The sequence below is a fragment of the Etheostoma cragini genome, chromosome 16, assembly GCF_013103735.1.
Source record: "Etheostoma cragini isolate CJK2018 chromosome 16, CSU_Ecrag_1.0, whole genome shotgun sequence".
In the NCBI taxonomy this organism is placed as follows: Eukaryota; Metazoa; Chordata; class Actinopteri; order Perciformes; family Percidae; genus Etheostoma; species Etheostoma cragini.
The window spans coordinates 776,446-797,015 of record NC_048422.1 but is presented as its reverse complement, the minus strand read 5'-3'; the positions used below and the strand labels follow the sequence as shown (position 1 = coordinate 797,015).

The 20,570-nt window shown below is 41.5% G+C and overlaps 1 protein-coding gene across 4 annotated transcripts in view; it reads left to right on the top strand.

Moving 5' to 3' along the window:
* nrg1 (neuregulin 1) overlaps positions 1–20,570 on the top strand; it is a 31,731-nt gene that overhangs the window by 8,554 nt on the left and 2,607 nt on the right. For 2 of the 4 annotated variants that reach the window (XM_034896427.1, XM_034896426.1), the window contains 6 exons: positions 2,779–2,917; positions 6,519–6,577; positions 10,477–10,500; positions 13,566–13,668; positions 14,531–14,681; positions 14,778–14,899. In XM_034896427.1, coding sequence (XP_034752318.1) covers positions 2,779–2,917; positions 6,519–6,577; positions 10,477–10,500; positions 13,566–13,668; positions 14,531–14,681; positions 14,778–14,899 — 598 coding nt within the window. Of the gene's footprint in view, positions 1–2,778; positions 2,918–6,518; positions 6,578–10,476; positions 10,501–13,565; positions 13,669–14,530; positions 14,682–14,777; positions 14,900–18,323; positions 18,525–20,570 lie in introns of all 4 variants that reach the window. The other 2 variants (XM_034896429.1, XM_034896428.1) reach the window with 2 other exon arrangements.

Below are 20,570 nucleotides of genomic sequence, written 5' to 3'. Positions count from 1 at the left end.
TAGAATCATTCTTCTTTCTGGACCCAGTGGAGTCTCCCCCTGCTGGAAGTTACAGAGAATGCACCTTTAAGGAGCTTCCGCATTAGCTCCACTTTTCAGATGTGATATTAATATATTTTTTTACAGTTTATGGCCAAATGCCAATATTTATTATCCATGTTGGGTGCTGAGTTGTGGATGTCATGGTTTGGTGCTTCTAATCCATCCCATGATGAATTTGTAATTAAATCATTAACATCGATGGCTTTGGAAAGCTACTTGATGTTTTGAAGTTGACAATAAATGTATATCTTGTACATGTTGACTCAGCTGCATTATCTTTTTTCTCATGCCAATGATTCTTTTCTCAGTTATCTGATGTAGCTGCTTGCTGCAGTGCTGAAATGTGCTGTGTAATGCTGAGCTAATGCCCGTGTACATGTCTGCAGTATCATACTCACTGAATCCATTCAGCCCATTGAGGCTTACTTTTTTCTTTTAAGAATCATGTGGCATATCTGCATTGATAAAAGTTAGTCCACATCAATAAAGAAGGAAACAAGGGACACAAGTCATTGACACAGATTATAATATCAGTCTATCAGTATCAGTGAGGTAAGTGATAATGATTTATCAGCCAAATAGTTTCAAAAAAAGGGAAACTAAATCATTTACCCCACCTTTTTGTTTAGATGTCATGAATAATGTCAGATGTTGTGATCACCAATGTCAAATCTCAGTGGGCTGATCATCATACTACACTGCTGTCCAAAGACATGCAGGACAAGAGATCTGGACATTGTGGATTGCCTGTTGGTCTGAAGAGTTTCAGGTTTTCTTAGTTAAGTCTCTCCAAACTTTATTATCTTACCGTCCAGACACTGTACCATAGCCCAGATGAAAGTTCTGAGCAGATTAAAATGCTAATGCACTAATATAAATTGCTTCCGGCATAACTGTGTGCTGAAAGAAATAAGAATACTGTACCTGTGACCACTGCTCAGGGCTGGAACAAATAGCCTACTCCCAACTGGGTTCTTCTGGTAATATTCTCCTAAAAAGTAAGAAATAAATGTCAGTTAAAGACAACAGCATAGTGCCCTTTGTAGAAAACACACACACACACACACACACACACACAAACCCCCCCCCCCCCACACACACACATACCTAAACCAAAATCATGCCTTCTTTCACTGTTTGTAAGCCAGTTGATGTTGATACAATGTCTTTTTTTCAGCTCATTTTTGAGAATGCACATTTTTGTACCTTTTAATATTTTTGTACCATCCTATGAAATAGATGTGTGAAAAGCACACCTGACAACAGGAGCTGTGTAGCTCAGACATGCAAAGTACAACGTTGGTGTAGTTTGAGGTCGGCTCTAGTTTTCACCATAAATGAACCACTACAGGTCTCGGTACACTTGTTTTGTCCTCTTCTGGTGCACATCCGAGTGCGATTTCCATGTTCTCACCTTACCAAACAAACCACACTAACGGGGCAAATGGACTCTAGTGCACATCAACCAAACTAAATGAGGCAGGTGTGAGAGCCCCCTTAGACAAAAAACAGTAAAATAGGGTCCAGGTTAAAAGAAGTTAGCTGAATCCAATCCATCTTGATCCGCAGATCCACCTTTTCTCAAAGAGGGTCCCTATTGTGCTTTTATGGATTTTTCTATCTTTTAGTATGGTGTGTGGTTCATTGTGTATGTAATAGATGTATAAAGTACAAAACTCAGGCAGTAGGCTTATTCGAGGTGAGCCGGGTCTGCGCAAAATCGATCACTGGCAATCACTGCCCAATGCATGCTGGGTAGATTTGGGTCTGAATGGGCACCCAGATAGCTCAGTTGGTAGAGCGGGTGCCCATATATAGAGGTTTACTCCTCGACGCAGCCGGCCCAGGTTCGAATCCGGCCTGCGGCCCTTTGCTGCATGTCACTCCCCCTCTCTCTCCCCTTTCACAACCTCAGCTGTCCTGTGCATTAAAGGCCTAATATGCCCCAAAAATAATCTTAAAAAAACAAACAAAAAAGATTTGGGTCTGAATTAATCCCGACTTGCTCTGAAGTCATGCACACGTAGGCAACGATGACCTCACCAGATCAATGCGGCCGCAGGCTGGGACAAGTTGCTTTTCACCTTCTGCAACACCTAGGCGGACCCAGAGCATGCTGGGAAACGCCTGGCTTCCAGCTGATATAACAGCTGATTGTTTGGATTACAGATCATGTGATCTGTTGCTGATGTTAATCAACAACAGACTGGTTGATTAACATCAGCAACAGATCACATGTAGACCATTTTGACAGTTTTGACTTGATAAAACAACTGGAGACTGTGTTAAAGCAGATATTTGGGTCTGATAACATTTTATTTAATTGGAATCAGACCTAACAGGATGTGAATGTTTTCTGTGACTTCCTGTCCAGCCTGAAGGCTGCTGGAAACAGCTGGAAACTGTCCGACTTTACCGCTGCTTTTTGTCACGGCCGCCTGCTCTCGTACACTTTACAGGCGAGGCGCCGTTCATCTCGAACGAGCCTATGTTTCAGGCCGAGGAGCTGCAGTAGTAGTATATTAGTAGACCCCAGGGGTACAACATATGAAGCTGAAAACATATAATAAATAAAGAGATTAATCTTCAAAGAAAGATTGAATCATGGGATGTTTTCTCCACAAGCAGTAACCAATATGGTTTTTAGCTAAGAATTAGCTTTTACTTTAAAAACTCATTGTAACCCATGTGCCTGTGTTGTGTTCTTGCTGCACTAATTACGACTGTCTTCTGCAGCTGCCACCAGCACCACCACAACAGCCAAGACCTCCAGTCACGTGACTCGCTGCAGCGACAACCAGAGGAACTACTGCGTTAATGGGGGGGAGTGCTTCACCCTCGAAATCATGCCGGGCAGCACGAAGTTTCTTTGCAGGTATGACATGGACAGCAGGTTGGAATACTAATAACACATCAAGCATCGGTGAAACAGATGTGAAGTAATCACCCTCATGCTGCATGTCCAAGTCTGTGTGCACAGCGCAGCTCTCTCTCTCAACTTGTAAAATACTGACACTTGGTCAGTGGCTCTCAGCTTCAGATAGCAAAACAGAAATACCTGCGGTGCGGTAGAGTAGTATGAAAGACAAAAGTTGGTTAAGGTGGTGGGTGGTAACTGATGGAAGGGTCAAACAACTCAGGACCTTTCCCCAGGAGCCCGGTGCTCATGTCCTGTTCTTGTCCCGTGTGTCACTGAAATGTACATTTTTGTAACCCCACCCACCATCTTTTCCTAAACCTAACTATACTATTCTTGTGTTGCATGTCAGTATGTCGTATGTCCCCAAAAAGTGACAATAGTTCCAACCTAGAGTGTCTAAAAACGGTTGCGTTCTAGTGCCGTCCCCTACAAGCGCGTATTACTTTTTTGCGGCAACAACAAATGCCAAAGGCAACTGACCAAGCGTCACTTTTTGACGCAATGGGAGTGAGAATCAGTTGCAACAACGAGTAAATGTGCACACTCCCGTTTCAATCCAGATTGGACTCCACTGAAACGCACCATGTTTACTGGAGCTCCATCGAAACAGGTACACGTGGTTTGGTCCTGCCAGATTCTCTCTGCCTCACCTCTTTCCAGGGGTTCTTGTGTGTGTTCTCTGTGGTCAGGAGAGCATCATTTGTCACGTAGGGAAAATGGATGACCTCTTCCTTTGTCAGTGGTCTCATAAGAGAGAACTGCAGTCCAGGCCAACGTCTTCACTCTCTCTGTTAGATCCCTTTGGTAGCTCTCGTGTATGTAGGTCATGAACATAAAAAGCCCTCAAAGTTAGTTGACCGACGAACTTGATTTGTTCCTCAATCCACTTTTGTCAGATTTCCTGCACGTTTCACATCAAATAAGCTTTTGCTTCCATTGCTTTAACCATGGGGTCAATCACAGTCGTCTTGGACAGCGCTATGCACTTGACGCATTGATGGCACCTCTCCATCTCTATCTGTCCTCAGATTGGACAGATCTAGCTAGCTGTCTGGATTTACCCTGCGGAGACCTGAGGACCAGGTAACCATAGTCCTCAGATTGGACAGATAGTCTAGCTAGCTGTCTGGATTTACCCTGCAGAGATCTGAGGACCAGGTAACCATAGTCCTCAGATTGGACAGATATCCTAGCTAGCGCCAACACAAAAACAGAGGGCTTAAAATGAGGGACATTTCCAGCTGCACCTAACTTCCTAACATCTACTCCATTGTAGAACTAAAGTACAGTTCTACAAACCCTCTCAGTAAATTAGCAAGTTACAACGCTGATGGTATGGTGAACACAACATTCATTTTACATTAAGTTTGTCTTATATAATATTTGATTTAAGTTGATTTTATGTTTTCATTTTTAAACTCCCAATTCATTCGGATGATTTTCAGATCAAATAAATGTTTGACCGTCTCTAGTGCGTTATTATTGATCCCACGAAGCAGCCCGATTGGTTGAGGTTAGATATTGACCTTGAGTAGTTAAGGTTAGGAGAGCTGATTGGTCAGGGGATAGGATCTGAACGAATCGGGTTCAGTCACCTCACGTGAGCATGGACACCATGGCGCATGAATGCTATTGACGGGCGGGTCTTGCCAGAACTGCAGGGGATTCCATGTTAACGTGTCTCTAGCCCTCCCAACCAAAACATTCTCACTTCAATCTTATAAAATACAGACGCTTGGTCAGGTGCCTTTGTCGTTGTTCATGACGCTAAAGGAGACCTTTACAGTCACGTAACACATGCTTGGTTGTCTCCTTTAGCATCACATAACACGCAATTGGTCGTCTCCTTTAGCATCATATAACAAGCACTTAGTTGTCTCCTTTAGCGTCATATAACACGCTTGGTCATCTCCTTTAGCATCACATAACACGCACTTGGTCGTCATATAACACGCTCGGTCGTCTCTTTTAGCGTCATACAACACATGCTTGGTTGTCTCCTTTAGTGTCTTATAACACGCTTGGTCGTCTCCTTTGGCGTCATATAATATGTGCTTGGTTGTCCCTTTTGACGCCATTGAGGTTGTGGGTGTGGTTCTGTGACACATGGAAATAATGGGATGGTGGGTGTTTGCCCCATCCACCCCCCAACCAACCCCCTTATGTGGAAGTGCGTGTGCAAGTTTTGTAGAACATGATACATTTTAAAACATTGGCATTGGACACGAAAACATTGTCTTCTGACTGTACACTGGATGTCTTTGTGTTTGTCAAGTCTTGTCCTTGTCCTATGTCCTGTCAGTGCTGTTTATCTCTTCCCTTTCTACCCATCAACCAGGTGCTTGGCGGGATTCACTGGTCACCGATGTGAACAAGCAGTGCTTAAGAAAGTCTCAGACTCAAAACGTATGTGAACACAACTGTATTCAACCCCACATGTCATTGCTGGTGTTTCACCCCTGTCATGTTTAAGCCAGGCATTGTTCCTGCTGTAACTCTATCTCTAAATGAGTCTAAAGGCTTAAGCACACTCTCCTGTGGAGTAGTGCACTAAAATTTGCATGTACTTTACATCTCATCACACCCCATCCATGCAGTTGAGAGCAGTGAACTGCCTCCATCTAGGGTTGAAGTTGTGTGTCTTGTCTGTAGGTAAGAGACCCTAACTTCTGCTCCTCCCATTAAGCCTTCCCTCCATCCCCCCCTAGAGAACACACTTGTAACCCGGACTACCTGCATCAGAACCTTTTTCCAAATGGTCCAGTGCTAGACTGTGTTTGGTAAAGCAGTGATGATTTTGATGTGTCAAGTCAGAAATAAATACTAAAAACCATGTTGCTTGCTTATGCCCACATAAATGAAACACGTATAAACTCAAAGACAAATGCGAGCGAAAACGCTCCATGGTTTGAGACACAGAGAGAGAGAGAGAGAGAGGAAGACAAGGTGGACTACTGCATGCAAGCTTTCTGTGAATAACAACTTTGTCACTTTTTGACCCGCCCAACCCAGGATATTTTCTTGTAAACTGAACCCGCCCGGCAGCAGTGTTAAGTGTGTGTAACAAAGCCACCAAGATAACACTATATAAAATAAGTATTGAGACGTCTTCCTCGGGTCCTTGTGGTTCTTCATAGCAGTAGAAAATACTGGTTTTGTACCCAAGCTACCTGTTAAAAGGCCACAAAAGGACATCTGGAAAAAACGTCACATGTTGCTATTTGGGTGGGTGGGGTCATGCAAGACTACCCTGTCCTGGAGTAGCTGCTAACGTACATGCAAATTTCAGTCTGCTATTAAGACAGTATTCAAACCATAGAGTTTGATGGAGGGCCTGTGCAATAAGAACAATTTTTCCTCATGTAATCACCTTTAACTGGAGATGATAATTCAATGTCTTGTGTATGAAGGTTGGAGATGATTAAGAGACTGACAGACTAAGCTAGACACATTGGTCTAGCTGGCCCTTCCTGCCAACACCAGTGATGACTGTCGTGGGTTTTGTGTTTTCTGTATGAACTAAGTCCCTTTCTCTTTTTGTCTGTTTCCTTCTCAGGTGTCCCAATGAATTTACTGGTGATCGCTGCCAAAACTATGTAATGGCCAGCTTTTACAGTATGTCTATTTTCTTATTCTACCTGTTCTTGGATTGGAGCATGCTTAATTAACTGTTCTTGTGCTGTGTTTCTGTTCTATAGATATGTGACTTATGCATGTTAAAGTTTGCTTCTGCATGGGGTATTGTAGAAATTATAGAAATGTTATGTCAAAAGACCCAAAATGACAAAGTTGGCAGATTACTATTTTACTATAAATTATATACATTTTTAAAGTGGAAGATTTGTAAATTGTCAATGTTCAAATCTTGGGTAGGTTTGTTTAAATATACACCTTTATTATTTACAATAGACCTGATATATTACTATTTCTATAATAAACCAATCAAACCAATTGCCAATTGGAATAAGCAGTGTTCCAACTATTCCAAATGTCTGTTTTAAATCTGTGCTCAAATAACCTTTGCCCGTAAATGATGAGACATGATTGGACCCAGGTTAAAGTACGCTTTTTTTTACATAAATGAAAAGACAAATTTCAGTTCCAGTCCAAGCTCTGCCACCAATCAACGAGAAATTTAACTCGCATGAGTTTAGAACTGAAGGTGTACACATGCTAAAGTCCATTTTTTATAAAAGTAGAACAAGTGTCAATGGAGTATTATGAGAGCAAGTGCTACTATAGATGATAGTAGCACATAGTACCACCAACCAGCTCATCTTGTACATTGTTCTAGTGGTATTTTAGAATTATTATTATTATCAGTGATGAAACTTAATCACTTTATTTACATTTTCTGAGATTTTATCTGTGGTTTTGCTGAACCTAGACTCAGACCTAGACATTGGTCTAACCCCACCCACCATCTTTCCCTAAACCTAACTATACCGTTATTGTGTAGCATGTCAGTAAAACGTACAACCCCAAAAAGTGAAAAGAGTTCCGACCCAGAGCATCTAAATATGACGTCAAAGGGCTGGACGTGAGTCCCAAGAGCGTCAAATATTGACGACATGAGACCTGACTTAGCACGAATAAAGTTTTTCAATGATCTAACAAACCCTTACCCCTGCTTCTGAGAGAGGAACGCCATTATTTCCTTGACCACGAGGTAGTTTTATGCGTTTGCATTTTTCTGGTGAGAAAATTCACAAAGTCAGAGCCAAAAGCCAGACAGCTCTCACTGCAAAATCAAGAATGAGTGGGATCGAGTTAAGGGCAACAAGAGGAGCGTTGCAGTGTCCCTAACATTCAAGGGGCCCTATCTTCCACCCAGCGCAATTGACCTTGTACACCGACGCATGTGTTATTCCCATTTTGCACCTGACGCAGAGCCACATTGCTAAATTAGGGAATGAACTTGCGATCCTGGGGGCGGTTCAGCAAAAAGAGGAGGCGTGTTCCAGCGTTCCCTGGTGCTAATTTGCAGTTTTCAGAAAATAATTCTGCCGCAGATCAGGAAAAACCTAGTCTAAAGCCAGTGGTACTAGTCTAAAGTCAGTCTAAAGTCAGTGGTACTAGTCTAAAGTCAGTGGTACTAGTCTAAAGTCAGAGGTACTAGTCTAAAGTCAGTCTAAAGTCAGTGGTACTAGTCTAAAGTGAGTGGTATTAGTCTAAAGTCAGTCTAAAGTCAGGAGTACTAGTCTGAAGCCAGTCTAAAGTTAGTGGTACTAGTCTAAAGTCAGTCTGAAGTCAGTGGTACTAGTCTAAAGTCAGTGGTTTTAGTCTAAAGTCATTCTAAAGTCAGTGGTACTAGTCTGAAGCCAGTGGCATGTTATTCAGATGCTGTTTTAAGGGCGCATGCTTGGCCGTAATGAAGAGTGTGCACACGGCGTGTACACTTTGCTTCTCTAATCTTACAGACCCAGCAGTTCCAATTAATGTGTTAAATGAGGAACCATTAGAGGTGATGTAATATTGAACTTCATGTGCCGATGCCACTTAACCCAAACGCCCCAGCAGCAGCAGCAGCAGGAGAGGAGAGACAGACAAGCTGCATCGTCTACAGTGAGGTCATCTCCGTCTAATGTTAGACTACATTGCAGAAATAGCACCATGCATTCATACCAGGGTGCTGCCATGGATGTATTAAGAGTGTGTATCTTGCAAAACCATCCGTTATAATAGCAATCCACCATGGAACAAGCGTGCCTGCTAATAAAGGGAATGGGAAATATCGCTCTGAGTGGTTAATTGCACGTTACGCCCTAACCACACCTATGAGTGACGTAGCTACTTCAGACTAACCCCTTTTAGATTTGAGTTGGCCGCAAGAGTTATTTATCGGAGCTCCGCCCACAAAGCTACTTGCGTTTGGCATTTGATACTTAATCATTAGCAATAAAATAAGGTCCTAGTTGTTTTATATTATTGACATCTCTAAACCAGTGTTTCTCAAATTGGGGTACACACACCCCTAGGGGTACTTTGGAGTACTACAGGGGGCACGGGAGATTTTATTTTTACGTTATTTAAAAAAATATGACCAATGCATATTTCCTAAAATAATTACACAAGAATAATGAAATTGAAAATGAAATATTTTTTGGATAATTTCTAAACATCAACTGATAATATGCATGTTGGGAATGGTGCATGGTTGTCATAGCATGCTAGATGTATGGTGTTTAAGCCTTGTGTTGTCCTCGGGTCAAATTTGACCCATTTTGAAAAAAAGAAATCTTTATCAGAATAGTGTCTTTCAACCATGGCTTCTAAAAAATAACCGATTTTTCCAAACAACAAGTAAAATAAATGATCAGCCCACTTCTTTCTTTAAATCTGGAATGTTTTGTTCACCATTGAACAAAGTGACTAAAATGGGCAAAAATGTGGGGGCAAAAAAAAAAAAAATTACGTCAAAAGACGCAGGAAGAAAATGACAAAAACATCAGGGGGAAGAGCAACAAAGGTTTTGAAGAAAAAAAAATCAAAAGGTTTCAGTTTTGACCCAGAAAAGCAAAAAGGGAGACAACACAAGGGTTAATGCTGTAGTGTTTCCCACTATATGCCTCTGACTGACTGTCTATTGGCTGTCACCACACTGATAGAAGTGCATGCACCAAGCCACATCACTGCATTAAATATCATATTGTATTCACATCATTTGAAGTATTTCATTACAGTCCAACATGTGTTTTAACAAACCGAGTTGGTGTTTTAAAGGTACAGGAAACCTTAAAATTATGAATTTGTAAGGAACTAGGTGTACACTAAAGCACTGCAAGAAATGTCATCAATTGCTGTGAATTTCTTCTGTTTTTATCACCTGTATTTCCTGATTCAGGGGCTGGGATGTGAACAGTTTGGCGGTGTTTCATGACACACACACGCATCCAGGGTGTCTCTATGGTCATTAGTGTTGAGAGAATTGAGAGAATACCCATTCCTACTTCAGAAGTATTATGTGCAGAGTGCGTTTTTTTCTGACAGTTTAGTGCAGAAAGCAAGGGCTCTGATGGTGGAATGTTATAAAAGCCTGGCAAAGAGTGAGTGTTTTCCAAAAGAAAAATGCATTTGCAACAATGTACAGTTACCCACACATTTAACAGTTTTAATTACTCAGTCTGCCTCGAGGCGTAGGAAAGTCGGTGTGAGGAGGTCAGGGTGGTGGATGGCTGTGATTAGTGTGCCATGTTTGGCCATAGCATTGACATTAGCATGTCATTGAAATGCACATAACACCCTGGTGCCTGGATGACTTTGAGAAGTCAGAATAAACTCTGGTGATTTCAGGTGGTATTTGTTTCCTGTACCTTTGGGATAGATTTCAGATAATTCATGTTTATGCAGACAGTCGAAGTGTGCAATGTGTGTATAATGACTGTGTTACACTTAATCCATTAAGCTACGGACTCCATCTCTTTTACCTTAAAAACACATATGTGAGAACCACAATTATCATCTCATCTAAAAAAATCCAATCTCCTTTTTGTGTCACCTTTCTGCACTGACAGAACGTCTTGGGATTGAATTTATGGGTATGGATTGTTCCTTCCTCCGTAAGCTAAAACCCTCTACTAAAGCTAGTTTTCTCTTGCCAGATGAAGGGATCATACAGCCTTGACCATCAGCACAAATAAGCTGTCACATTTGCACATATTGCAACAAAAAATAACACCAACACATTAACATTATTAAGCACGGCGATGCATCTGCAAGCTGTCAAACGGGCCTTTTTGAATGCAGGTTCACCGCTGCTGATTTATTTGAGTATACCATGAAAGCCAAAGAGGCTGTACATTTCTGATGCTGTATGTTCACCCCCCTTCGGCTCTCCCTTCCTGCATTTTCTGTTGCAACCGGTGTTCAGCATGAGCCAATAGAGCAGCATCACTGTCCTCCTAACTCCATCCATGCCCTTCCATCTGCCTTTCTATTTCCACCTGCACCACATCTATGTTTCCAACTGTCCCTTACCTCCCCTCTTCCTCATACTGTAGCAGCTCTGTACTTTCTGCCTCTTCTTATCCCACAAATGCATTCAAATGTCTAACATCAACCTGCCCAAAGAAAGCAAATGACAATCAGCTTTTTGGCTTATTCTGGCACATTAACCTCACATGGATTTATTGGATTTAAACGACTACATAATCCAAATGATAACATGGAATGCAATATATTCTCATTCAAGGCCTTCACTAGGACAGGACTAATTTAAAAAGGTACCTGCTGCGTAATTTTAACTTCTCAGTTATGGCCACCAAGACAATTAAAGGTCGAGAATTTAATATATGTACTGTAGTTAATCACAAAATGACCACAATAAACCTCATTTATAGGAAATAATTCATAATGTTTGAGTTAGAAAAGCAGAAATTAGGAATTATTTAGACTAAAATGAAAGGAATGGATGTTGATGGGTCAATTTGACCCGAGGACAACATGAGGATACATGTTAAGTTAAAACACTATCGCGCCCTGACAACAATGCTACACAACAAAACTGCCAAAACTCTTCCCCCGCTTCTGTCCAGCGGTTGTACCCGACAGACAGTGACTGTACCCTGGGTACTTTAACCTTTATAAATACATATATACACACAGTAAATATATTCCAGTCCTCAGTGTTGTTGCTCCAAGAAAACACACCAACGTCTCCTATATTTGAAAGGAAAATTCTTTTTTTGAATGCGCCAGCCATGGAGAGACGATGTTCAAGGTTTTTGGACAATAACGTCACTGTGTCCACGTTCGGACACTTATTTTCTGACGTTATATTATACGAATATAAAGGGTCTAGTTATGTTGTAAGTTAATTTAATGGTGTTAAACTATCGTGTGACTTCTCACCTTTCTAACAGCATATAGTTTCAACTCGTTACTTTAGCTTTTACTTTACAAGAGCCAGCTAAAGTACGCTATCGCCGATAAATCAGCCGTGTGCTACCCTTGGCCGTAACCAGACACCGCTACAGACCGTTAGCTAAAGAAAGTCCCATCAATGCCGTCAAAACTACCGGATCTTACTTCTGTCTTTTCCAATAAAATACCATGCTTCAACAACTCTGAATTAGAGCTCCATAATGTCCAGTTCAGTAAAAATAGAGGAAAACTCATCGCCCGAGCGTTCTTACGTCTTTCCCTCATTTCATATTCTAATTAGACATCTAAAGGTCCACGTACATATGGGACAATTCATACGTACATTGTTAGATGGGTGTACATCAATTCCGTTAACGTTTCGGTGATGATCGGAAATGTAAAGTACTGCAAAAAGACCGGAAAGTGCTTCAGGCACGTGTCCGGATATGGCCAACAACAGCGAGTGGTGTCTGAACGTGGACACAGTGACGCTAAAGAGAAGCAGGGAGCATGGTTGAGAGCTGGACTTCAGTGTATTGCATGCTAGTCATTTCTCTGTGATTATTGACTAGACCCCTATGGATACAGGATGCATCAGGCCATTAACAGTAATGATTAAAAAAAAATACAAATACTGTACATTTATATATATATATATATATATATATGTATTGTTCCAGTCAAAAGTTTGGACATGCTTTCCAATTTAAGTAAATGAGAAAACATATCGAAACTCTCAACTGGTACTATGTACTGTATATAAAATATATAAGTCATATACCGTGTATAGATGCACCGGCTTATACTTTTTTTTTAACATAGAGACAAACATTTTTGATAAGGATCTCCCAAAATGTATTTTTTAAGACCACCATATGTAAAGAGATACATTTCCGTGCTGACTGATACTTGTTGTCTGACATTAACACAAAACAGTTGTATAATGAATTTAAGAAATATCAAAAACATCAAGACTAGGAAATATCCCCTGATGACGTGATAAAGTATATGTAGTGTATGATCCAGTGTTTTTGTAGTCTAAACCATATTAGAGGCTGAAACTCAATCACATTCTCACTCGCGTTAAAACCAACGTCTGGTCGGGACCTTTGGCATTAGTTACCCACGTAAAACGTCTCATTTGGCTTCTCAGTCAGACAAAGGGTGGCTTTCAACTAATTCCACATGAGGTAATCCCATCCAGCGATATGTGGCGGACCTCCTTGGCGTTATATTTTAACGCATTTGGTCGGCAACTTTTGCGTCTCTTTTTGACACTCTAGGTCGGGACAGATTTGGCGTCGTTCTTCAACGTGCGGGGTAAAACCATTTACTAAGTGGAAAGATCAGGGGTGGGGTTTAAATACATATGTGTTAGTGACACGCGGGTCAAGAACGGGACAGTTAGGGTTGGCAAAAGATCGTGGGTGTGGTTATAAAATGCAAGTTCCACTGCTGCTCTTAAAGCTACAGTGAGGAATTCTAAGTAATGACAACAACACTGTCAGCACATCCACATGATACAAGCCTTCTGTGATCGCGCCACGCCTGATTTTAATCACATCGATAGTAGCAAATGACTTCTAATGCATTTGGGCTGTTGGTAGCTGTAAATGTAAAAACCTCCTTACAGAGCCTTTGCTTGTTGTTTGGGTTTCTGGCTGTAATGGTCTTAATGTTTGTGTGTGCATGTGCGTGTTGTACACCTAAAGTTTTAAGATTGGACTGTCCTCTTTTTCAGAAGCCGAGGAGCTGTATCAGAAACGTATTTTAACAATTACTGGAATCTGCATTGCACTCCTAGTCGTGGGAATCATGTGTGTGGTTGCCTACTGCAAAACAAAGTAATTCATGTCACATTTCTATGTTTCATTTAAGACTTAAAGATACACTCCTTGATTTTAATATAGTGCCCAATAGTTCCCCCAAGTCCCAAAATCTCAACTGTGACCTGCTCATTTTAAAAGTAGGGCTACTAAGTAACAAATTTAAGAATCAGTAAATACCAAAAAAATACTAATAAATATTTAGATCTAATAACAAATCCAATCAATACAATTTTTAATAGGTGTTAGGATAAGATCGAGATGTTTTCCTAGAGGGAGACTACCTGGGTGTGATGACAGTTTGGAACCTTGAGTCGGAAACAACAATTTTGTTCTGATCAACTGAGAGGAAAAGGGAAGCCGGTGAACCCAAAACTGTAGTAATATTAATAATTATAAACCTGTTGAGTCTTATCGGGATGGGAAGTCTTCTGCACAGCAGAATTTGTAAGAGTAATTGTGCTAGAGCTTCTAGGCTTAAACATTACATCAGTCAAGACTCAATACAAAGTTTGACCCAGAAGGTTTTTAAAAACCAACTTTGAGATAATAGCCAGCTGGTCTTGTGCTGTAATATTCCAAGTGACTTCCTTCTGTCCAATGTCCTGGGTTTTATAAACAAAGCTAGACATCATCCGCATAGCAATAATCAGAGACACAGCCAAACCAAATGAGCTGAGACATTTGGGGATTTTGTGGTGCTATGGACACAATATCAATATTATGAAGTGTAGTTTGTGTTGACCTCAATGCATAAAACAGTATCAATTATCATTACTACAGCCAAGCCATAAAATGAAATTGGAATATCTAAATTTGGACTCAGACATGTTGTCTTGTTGAGGCTTCTTCACAATCTAATTTGTTTCTTCACAAACAGGAAGCAGAGGAAGAAGCTCCATGACCGTCTGAGGCAGAACCTGAGGAAAAAGAGGAAAAATACCAAAACTGGCGTCGGCCCCAATCTGGCAAGCTCAGCCAGAGGACGTCAGATTTCTAACTTGCCTCTTCAAGATTTGCAGCTTATCAATGTATGCGCCATTGGTGTTACATAAAAGGTCTCACAACCTGTTCAATCTATGCACACACATCAGTTGTCAATCTGTTTTCTGCTCCTCTTTTTATAGAACTGTAATGGGACAACTGTACAGCATGCATCCGAGACGGAGACAGAAACTAACTTCTCTACAAGCAAAAGTGCTTTAACTGCGCATGAACCCACCACATTCACCCACATCTCTAGCCAAAGGTAAGGGAGAACTTACTCTAACTTTGGTTTTAATCGGTCAGAGCTTGGTCTAGCTCAGCCCCTGCCCAGCCATGCTGGCTACCCAGCTAAATCAGTTGAAACGTTAATTGCCACAGTCGTCGTCTATATCAACAACGTTCCACTTCCAGGATAGTGCCGCTTCCAAGGGACATTCTGCCAGATGCTCCTCTTTTTGTCCGGATGTCCGTCCCCTTCTTCTCACTTTGTTTTGGAGTTTTAAACCCTGGTGGATTTCTGAAGACTACGGTTACCTGGTCCTCAGATCTCTGCGGGGTAAATCCAGACAGCTAGCTAGACTATCTGTCCAATCTGTGAGTCTGATGCTGTGGGAGCCTTGGTAAAAAATGTACTGCTGTCAGTTAAACGTGTTAGTAACGGGGTTAGCGTAAACCCATTTAAACGGCGTCAATTTTTAAATCGCGACAAAAACGTTCGTTTTGGCCAAGCAAACTTTGCAGTTTTTTTTCACATGCTGTATTAACAACTAGCGAAGTTAGAAAAACTACAACTCCAACCAGATCTAGCTACACCGGATACAAGACAACCGGCATACGCCGTTTGGGCTTGCGAGTCGGTCAAAGAGTAGTAACGTTACGTTTTGAGTGGATGGCGAGCGCGAGACGCTGAAATGGACGCCGATACGATTCTGGATGGAACGTTGACTTTTCAAAAGTTGCCAAACGTTCCATCGACAAGACTAAAGCGATCCGTGCGTTTTGTTGTAGTTAACTGAGCTATCATCGCAGCACGTCCAGTCGGAAATACCACCCCTCGGGGACAAATAAGGGTCTGGAACTGAACTGAACTGAACTGAAGGCCAAGCACACAGCTGATGAGAATCCCCCCCCTCGTCAAAGTATTATTTCCCTCCTTTTATTGATGGACAGTGTTACATTGTGTGAGAGATTATTTGCTCCAAGTGAGAATGTTGAAAGTGTGAAACTGAACACTACAGTAGGCTATATGCTGGGGGGGGTCTTTAACACCACAGTAGGCTATATGCTGGGGGGGATCTTTAACACTACAGTAGGCTATATGCTGGGGGGGTCTTTAACACTACAGTAGGCTATATGCTGGGGGGGTCTTTAACACTACAGTAGGCTATATGCTGGGGGGGGGGATCTTTAACACTACAGTAGGCTATATGCTGGGGGGGGGTCTTTAACACTACAGTAGGCTATATGCTGGGGGGGGGATCTTTAACACTACAGTAGGCTATATGCTGGGGGGGTCTTTAACACTACAGTAGGCTATATGCTGGGGGCCCCTTTTTATGTTGAGAGCATTAAAATGAGAAAAAGAAAATAATGGGACAAAAAGAAATCAAGGGACATTTAGAATACATAAAAATGTTTGAATAATTGCAAGTTAACTATGACATTAATTGTAATTAAATATTTGAATCGTTTGACAGTACTAACAACATTTTGATATGTTGCAATGTTTTTTGTATTCAATTGTTGCAATGAAGTTGCGGGAGACAGAACAAAAAAGTTGAGTTTTTTTATATAGTTCTTTAAAAAATAAAACAAATTTTGGGGAGAATAAAATGACTCTAGGCTGAAGTTTCCTAGTAATCTTACCAAAAAGGCTCTGCTGCAAATGTTGGTATAATATGAAAATGGCTGGTGGATTTGAGACAAAAATTATAATTTGTTGAATGAATCAAAATTAAACATGTGTCAGTGGCTCGTTGATTGTTCCATTGTTAGTTTCCCATACTGGGCTGTGTGTGTGTGTGTGTGTGTGTGTGTGTGTGTGTGTCTTTCAAAACCCACTGTACATGTGTATATGTCATGAAAGTGGTAAATATGTGTCAGATATATATATTTTTTTAAATGCTTGTTGCACCTGCCGTGGCGGTTGTATTCTTATAATTGCTCAGTGTATGAGATACCTGTTGTGATTTGGTGCTGTATGAATATATTTGAATTGAATGTGCATTAGCTGTGTGCATACGCTGTGAATGTCCTTCTTTAGAAGAGGGACTTGGTCATAGACGCTTGGTGATTGAGGCGTGGCCGTAGAGTCGTGGTCATAGAGGCGTGGTCATAGAGGCGTGGTCATAGACGCTTGGTGATTGAGGCGCGGTCATAGAGGCGTGGTCATAGAGGCTTGGTGATAGAGGCTTGGTGATAGAGGCTTGGTGATAGAGGCTTGGTGATAGAGGCGTGGTCGTAGAGGCGTGGTCATAGAGGCGTGATTCACACCTAGAGATGATGCCACATTGTTGTTACACAATTGTAGACACTAACATTTTAATACACTTTATTTTGTAGGCTAAACGTGGTCTTGAATTGAACAATTCTACCATATACCATTATCAGAAGTAACAGTACTTTCTTTAAGTAAAATATTCCATCCATCTTTACAACCTCCAAGTTAGCATCGTGCTGGTTCATGCTGACAAAAAGCCAATGGGATTTTTTTCCGTTGCTTTTGGATTACGGCAGAAAATAAGTTCTGTGGCAAACAAAAATGTATGTTACTTAAATGATAAGATAATATTCACAAATAAACTTCACTCCACTACTACACTAACATTCAAATTTACAAAGTCATCCGAGTCATCATGCCTCACATCAAGTCTAGAGTCATTGACTTGGAAATCAATCTAGTCTCAAGTCATGTATTTTTTTTGTCAAGTGGCAGGTCAAAGTGTTGACTCAAGTTGACTTGAGTCTAAGTCATCAAGTCTCAGGTCCACACATCTGCTTTGTACTGGTTGAAATCAGGTCTGTTCTGAAGAGGACAAGACGTCTGTGGCTAATTCTGGATCGTAAGCAATCAGAGGTGCTGACATGCTCTCTTGCCCTAAAACGCACAGAACTGTCTGCACCAGGATGTGCTTTGCCACGAATCAAACCCCGGTCAGTTCTGGGTGCGCGCTGAAAACAAATCTGGTGGTCGTACACGGCCATGCACGAAAAGGGATGTGCAAAGAGAAAGGCAGTGGGAGCAAGACGGACGCGTCATCTGGCACATGCTAACATTCTGAAAGAGAACGCACAAGAGGGATGTATTTGTTTGGACATTGAGTTCAGCAATCTTTCACCAGAATTCCAAAGTCTGAAGCTGTAATAAACATTATTTTGACAATAATAATTGAATAGGATAAAACAGAACGGGATCAAATATCTTTTTTGGGTTCCACTTTCTTAAATTTTGTCAGACTCCATCCTGATTGTCTAACCATATAAGCCATTTGAAAAGGGTTTCAGTTTATATGATTAAAAAACTGCTGCATCACTAAATCAGACTTAGAATTCATGCAGACTGTGAGCAAACGGAAATGAAATACAGTGAAAGGCTAAGGTACACAAATTTGACCCCCAATATATTTCCGTCATGGTCTAGTCTGAAACCTGTCTCCGTGTAAACGACCACCTCCCTGTCTCTGCAGCTGGAGTAATGACTGGAGCAACAGTGTTCTGTCCGACACTGAGACTGTCTCGGTGATGTCATTGGCGGAGAATGGCCAGCGGGCCTCACAGATCAGACGGGAGCGGCTGAATGCCACTGGCGGCAGCAGAGACTTAAGTGCACATTCAAAGGAGTGTCGAGACACCCCCAACCTCGACAGGGACTTGCCTTAACGTACAAGGTAATTGGCCGATAAATGTTAACTTAGAGTCTCAAACCTGGAACGAGTACACAAATAATCACGGAAAATGACTCATACCGATTCATTAATCAATAATTCTTTAATCAATTTCGATTTAGGTGTGTTTCATTCGTCCAAGTTGAACAACTACTGACCCTTATATCAGCTAATTTAACAGGAAGCTCGTCCTTCAAGGGACAGCACCGTAACCCGCTGAGTCGACTTGGTGAAGAAAGTGTGCAGATCTTAGGAGTTATACTTCTATTCCGTGGAGAAGACAGTGTTTATCTCTACCTTCTGTATGTTAGATTAAACAGCTGATTGCACAGCGATTTCGCCAAATCAAAACACATTGCAATGAACACAGTCTGTCAAATGTCCCCCGGGGTGGACAACTGCTCCTTTAAAGTAAAGCCCTTTGACAGTGTGCATTTCCTGAAGCAGCTTCTGCACCCGCAAGGGTGGGGCAACCTGCGTCGGCTTCTGTCTCCTAGGTGACGTCACAGGGACTCCCCAGAGTTTCCGTGAGTCTCGTCCGGTGGGAAGCCAGGATCTGAATTCAGATCTAAAGTACTCTATGTTGACAGTAATTCATTTATGGGATTATGCCAGTGTCACCGGAAATTTTGCCGGATGTCCATCATTTTACTCTACATGTCTGTCCCCATCCTCTGTCTCTGTGTTGGCGTTCTAACCTCAGGTGGATTTCTGTGGACTATGGTTACCTGGTCCTTAGATCTCTGCAGGGTAAATCCAGACAGCTAGCTAGACTATCTGTCCAGTCTGAGGACTATGGTTACCTGGTCCTCAGATCTCTGCAGGGTAAATTCAGACAGCTAGCTAGACTATCTGTCCAATCTGAGTCTCTGTTGACGACTAAACTACTTCTGAATGAAGACCTCCGCAGCTCTGTGGAGGAAGGTCTGCAATGTGAAACTGAAGAACCCCTCCCATTCTTTCAGGGTGTCACAAAGATCCATTTCTATATTGCATAACTGCAACAGCAACATAAACTTGTTTTAAACAAAAGAAAAAAACGTTTGTCTCACAAAATGCGGATAAAACCTAGTTTGCCCTCCACTCTCGTCATACACACCTCCACCTGTGCCAGGTGAGGTCTACATGTAGAGTAACGCCACCTGACGTCATCATGATCAGCATCATTTGAATAGGTGTCAGCATGATTATAAATTGCAGGCATGTGAAGAGGTATAAAACAAAAATCAGTGTAATGGCTTCTGGCTCAGCCCTTTATCACATCGACACGATGTGAATGGAATTGCAGACTAAGCTAGGTTTTATTGTTTTTACTGCACAGCACTGTGTAACTTGGTTTTTGAACTATGCTAATAAATTATTCATCATCCACTACCTTCAGGGTCAAAGGACCTCACTTCCACTGAGTTGGCTTTAGCCGTGATACAATCTGCTCAGCTCTTCCAGATGTCAGCTCCGTGCTGGTTGACAAAGCTTTACTTTCCGAGGGACAGGCTTTTACAGCGTTTCACTACTCAGGCAAGGCCTCCAGTACACCCATTAAGCATCAGTGTCATTGCTGTGTGTAAAAAATAAATAAAAAGCCTTCGCTCTTTCTTTTTTGGTCATAATGTTCTACCAGGACAAGAAACTAATAATACAGAGTGCATCTGTATTTCTATGGGCCGATGGTCCACTCTGACCTGCTGTCTGGAGATTGCAGCTAAACAGGAAACAGTCTTGTAATTGTTTGTTGTGCTGGATTTAATGGAAGTGAATGTGAAAGGGTTTATACATTTGGAGGATGGAAAAGTAATGTGACTGTACCTAAACAGTGAGGTAAAGTTACATTCCCCAAGTTTTTTTATATATAATACCTACTGCACCAAATCCCAAAGTCTCCCCTATTAACTCAGTGTTTTAAAAGTAAACCAGGATTTCGGGTGTTCAAATATTTTCATATGGTTCCAACTGTGTTTACCAAGACAAACTGTCCCGGTTTCAGCAGGAGGACACACACACACACACACACACACACACACACACACACACACACACACACACACACAC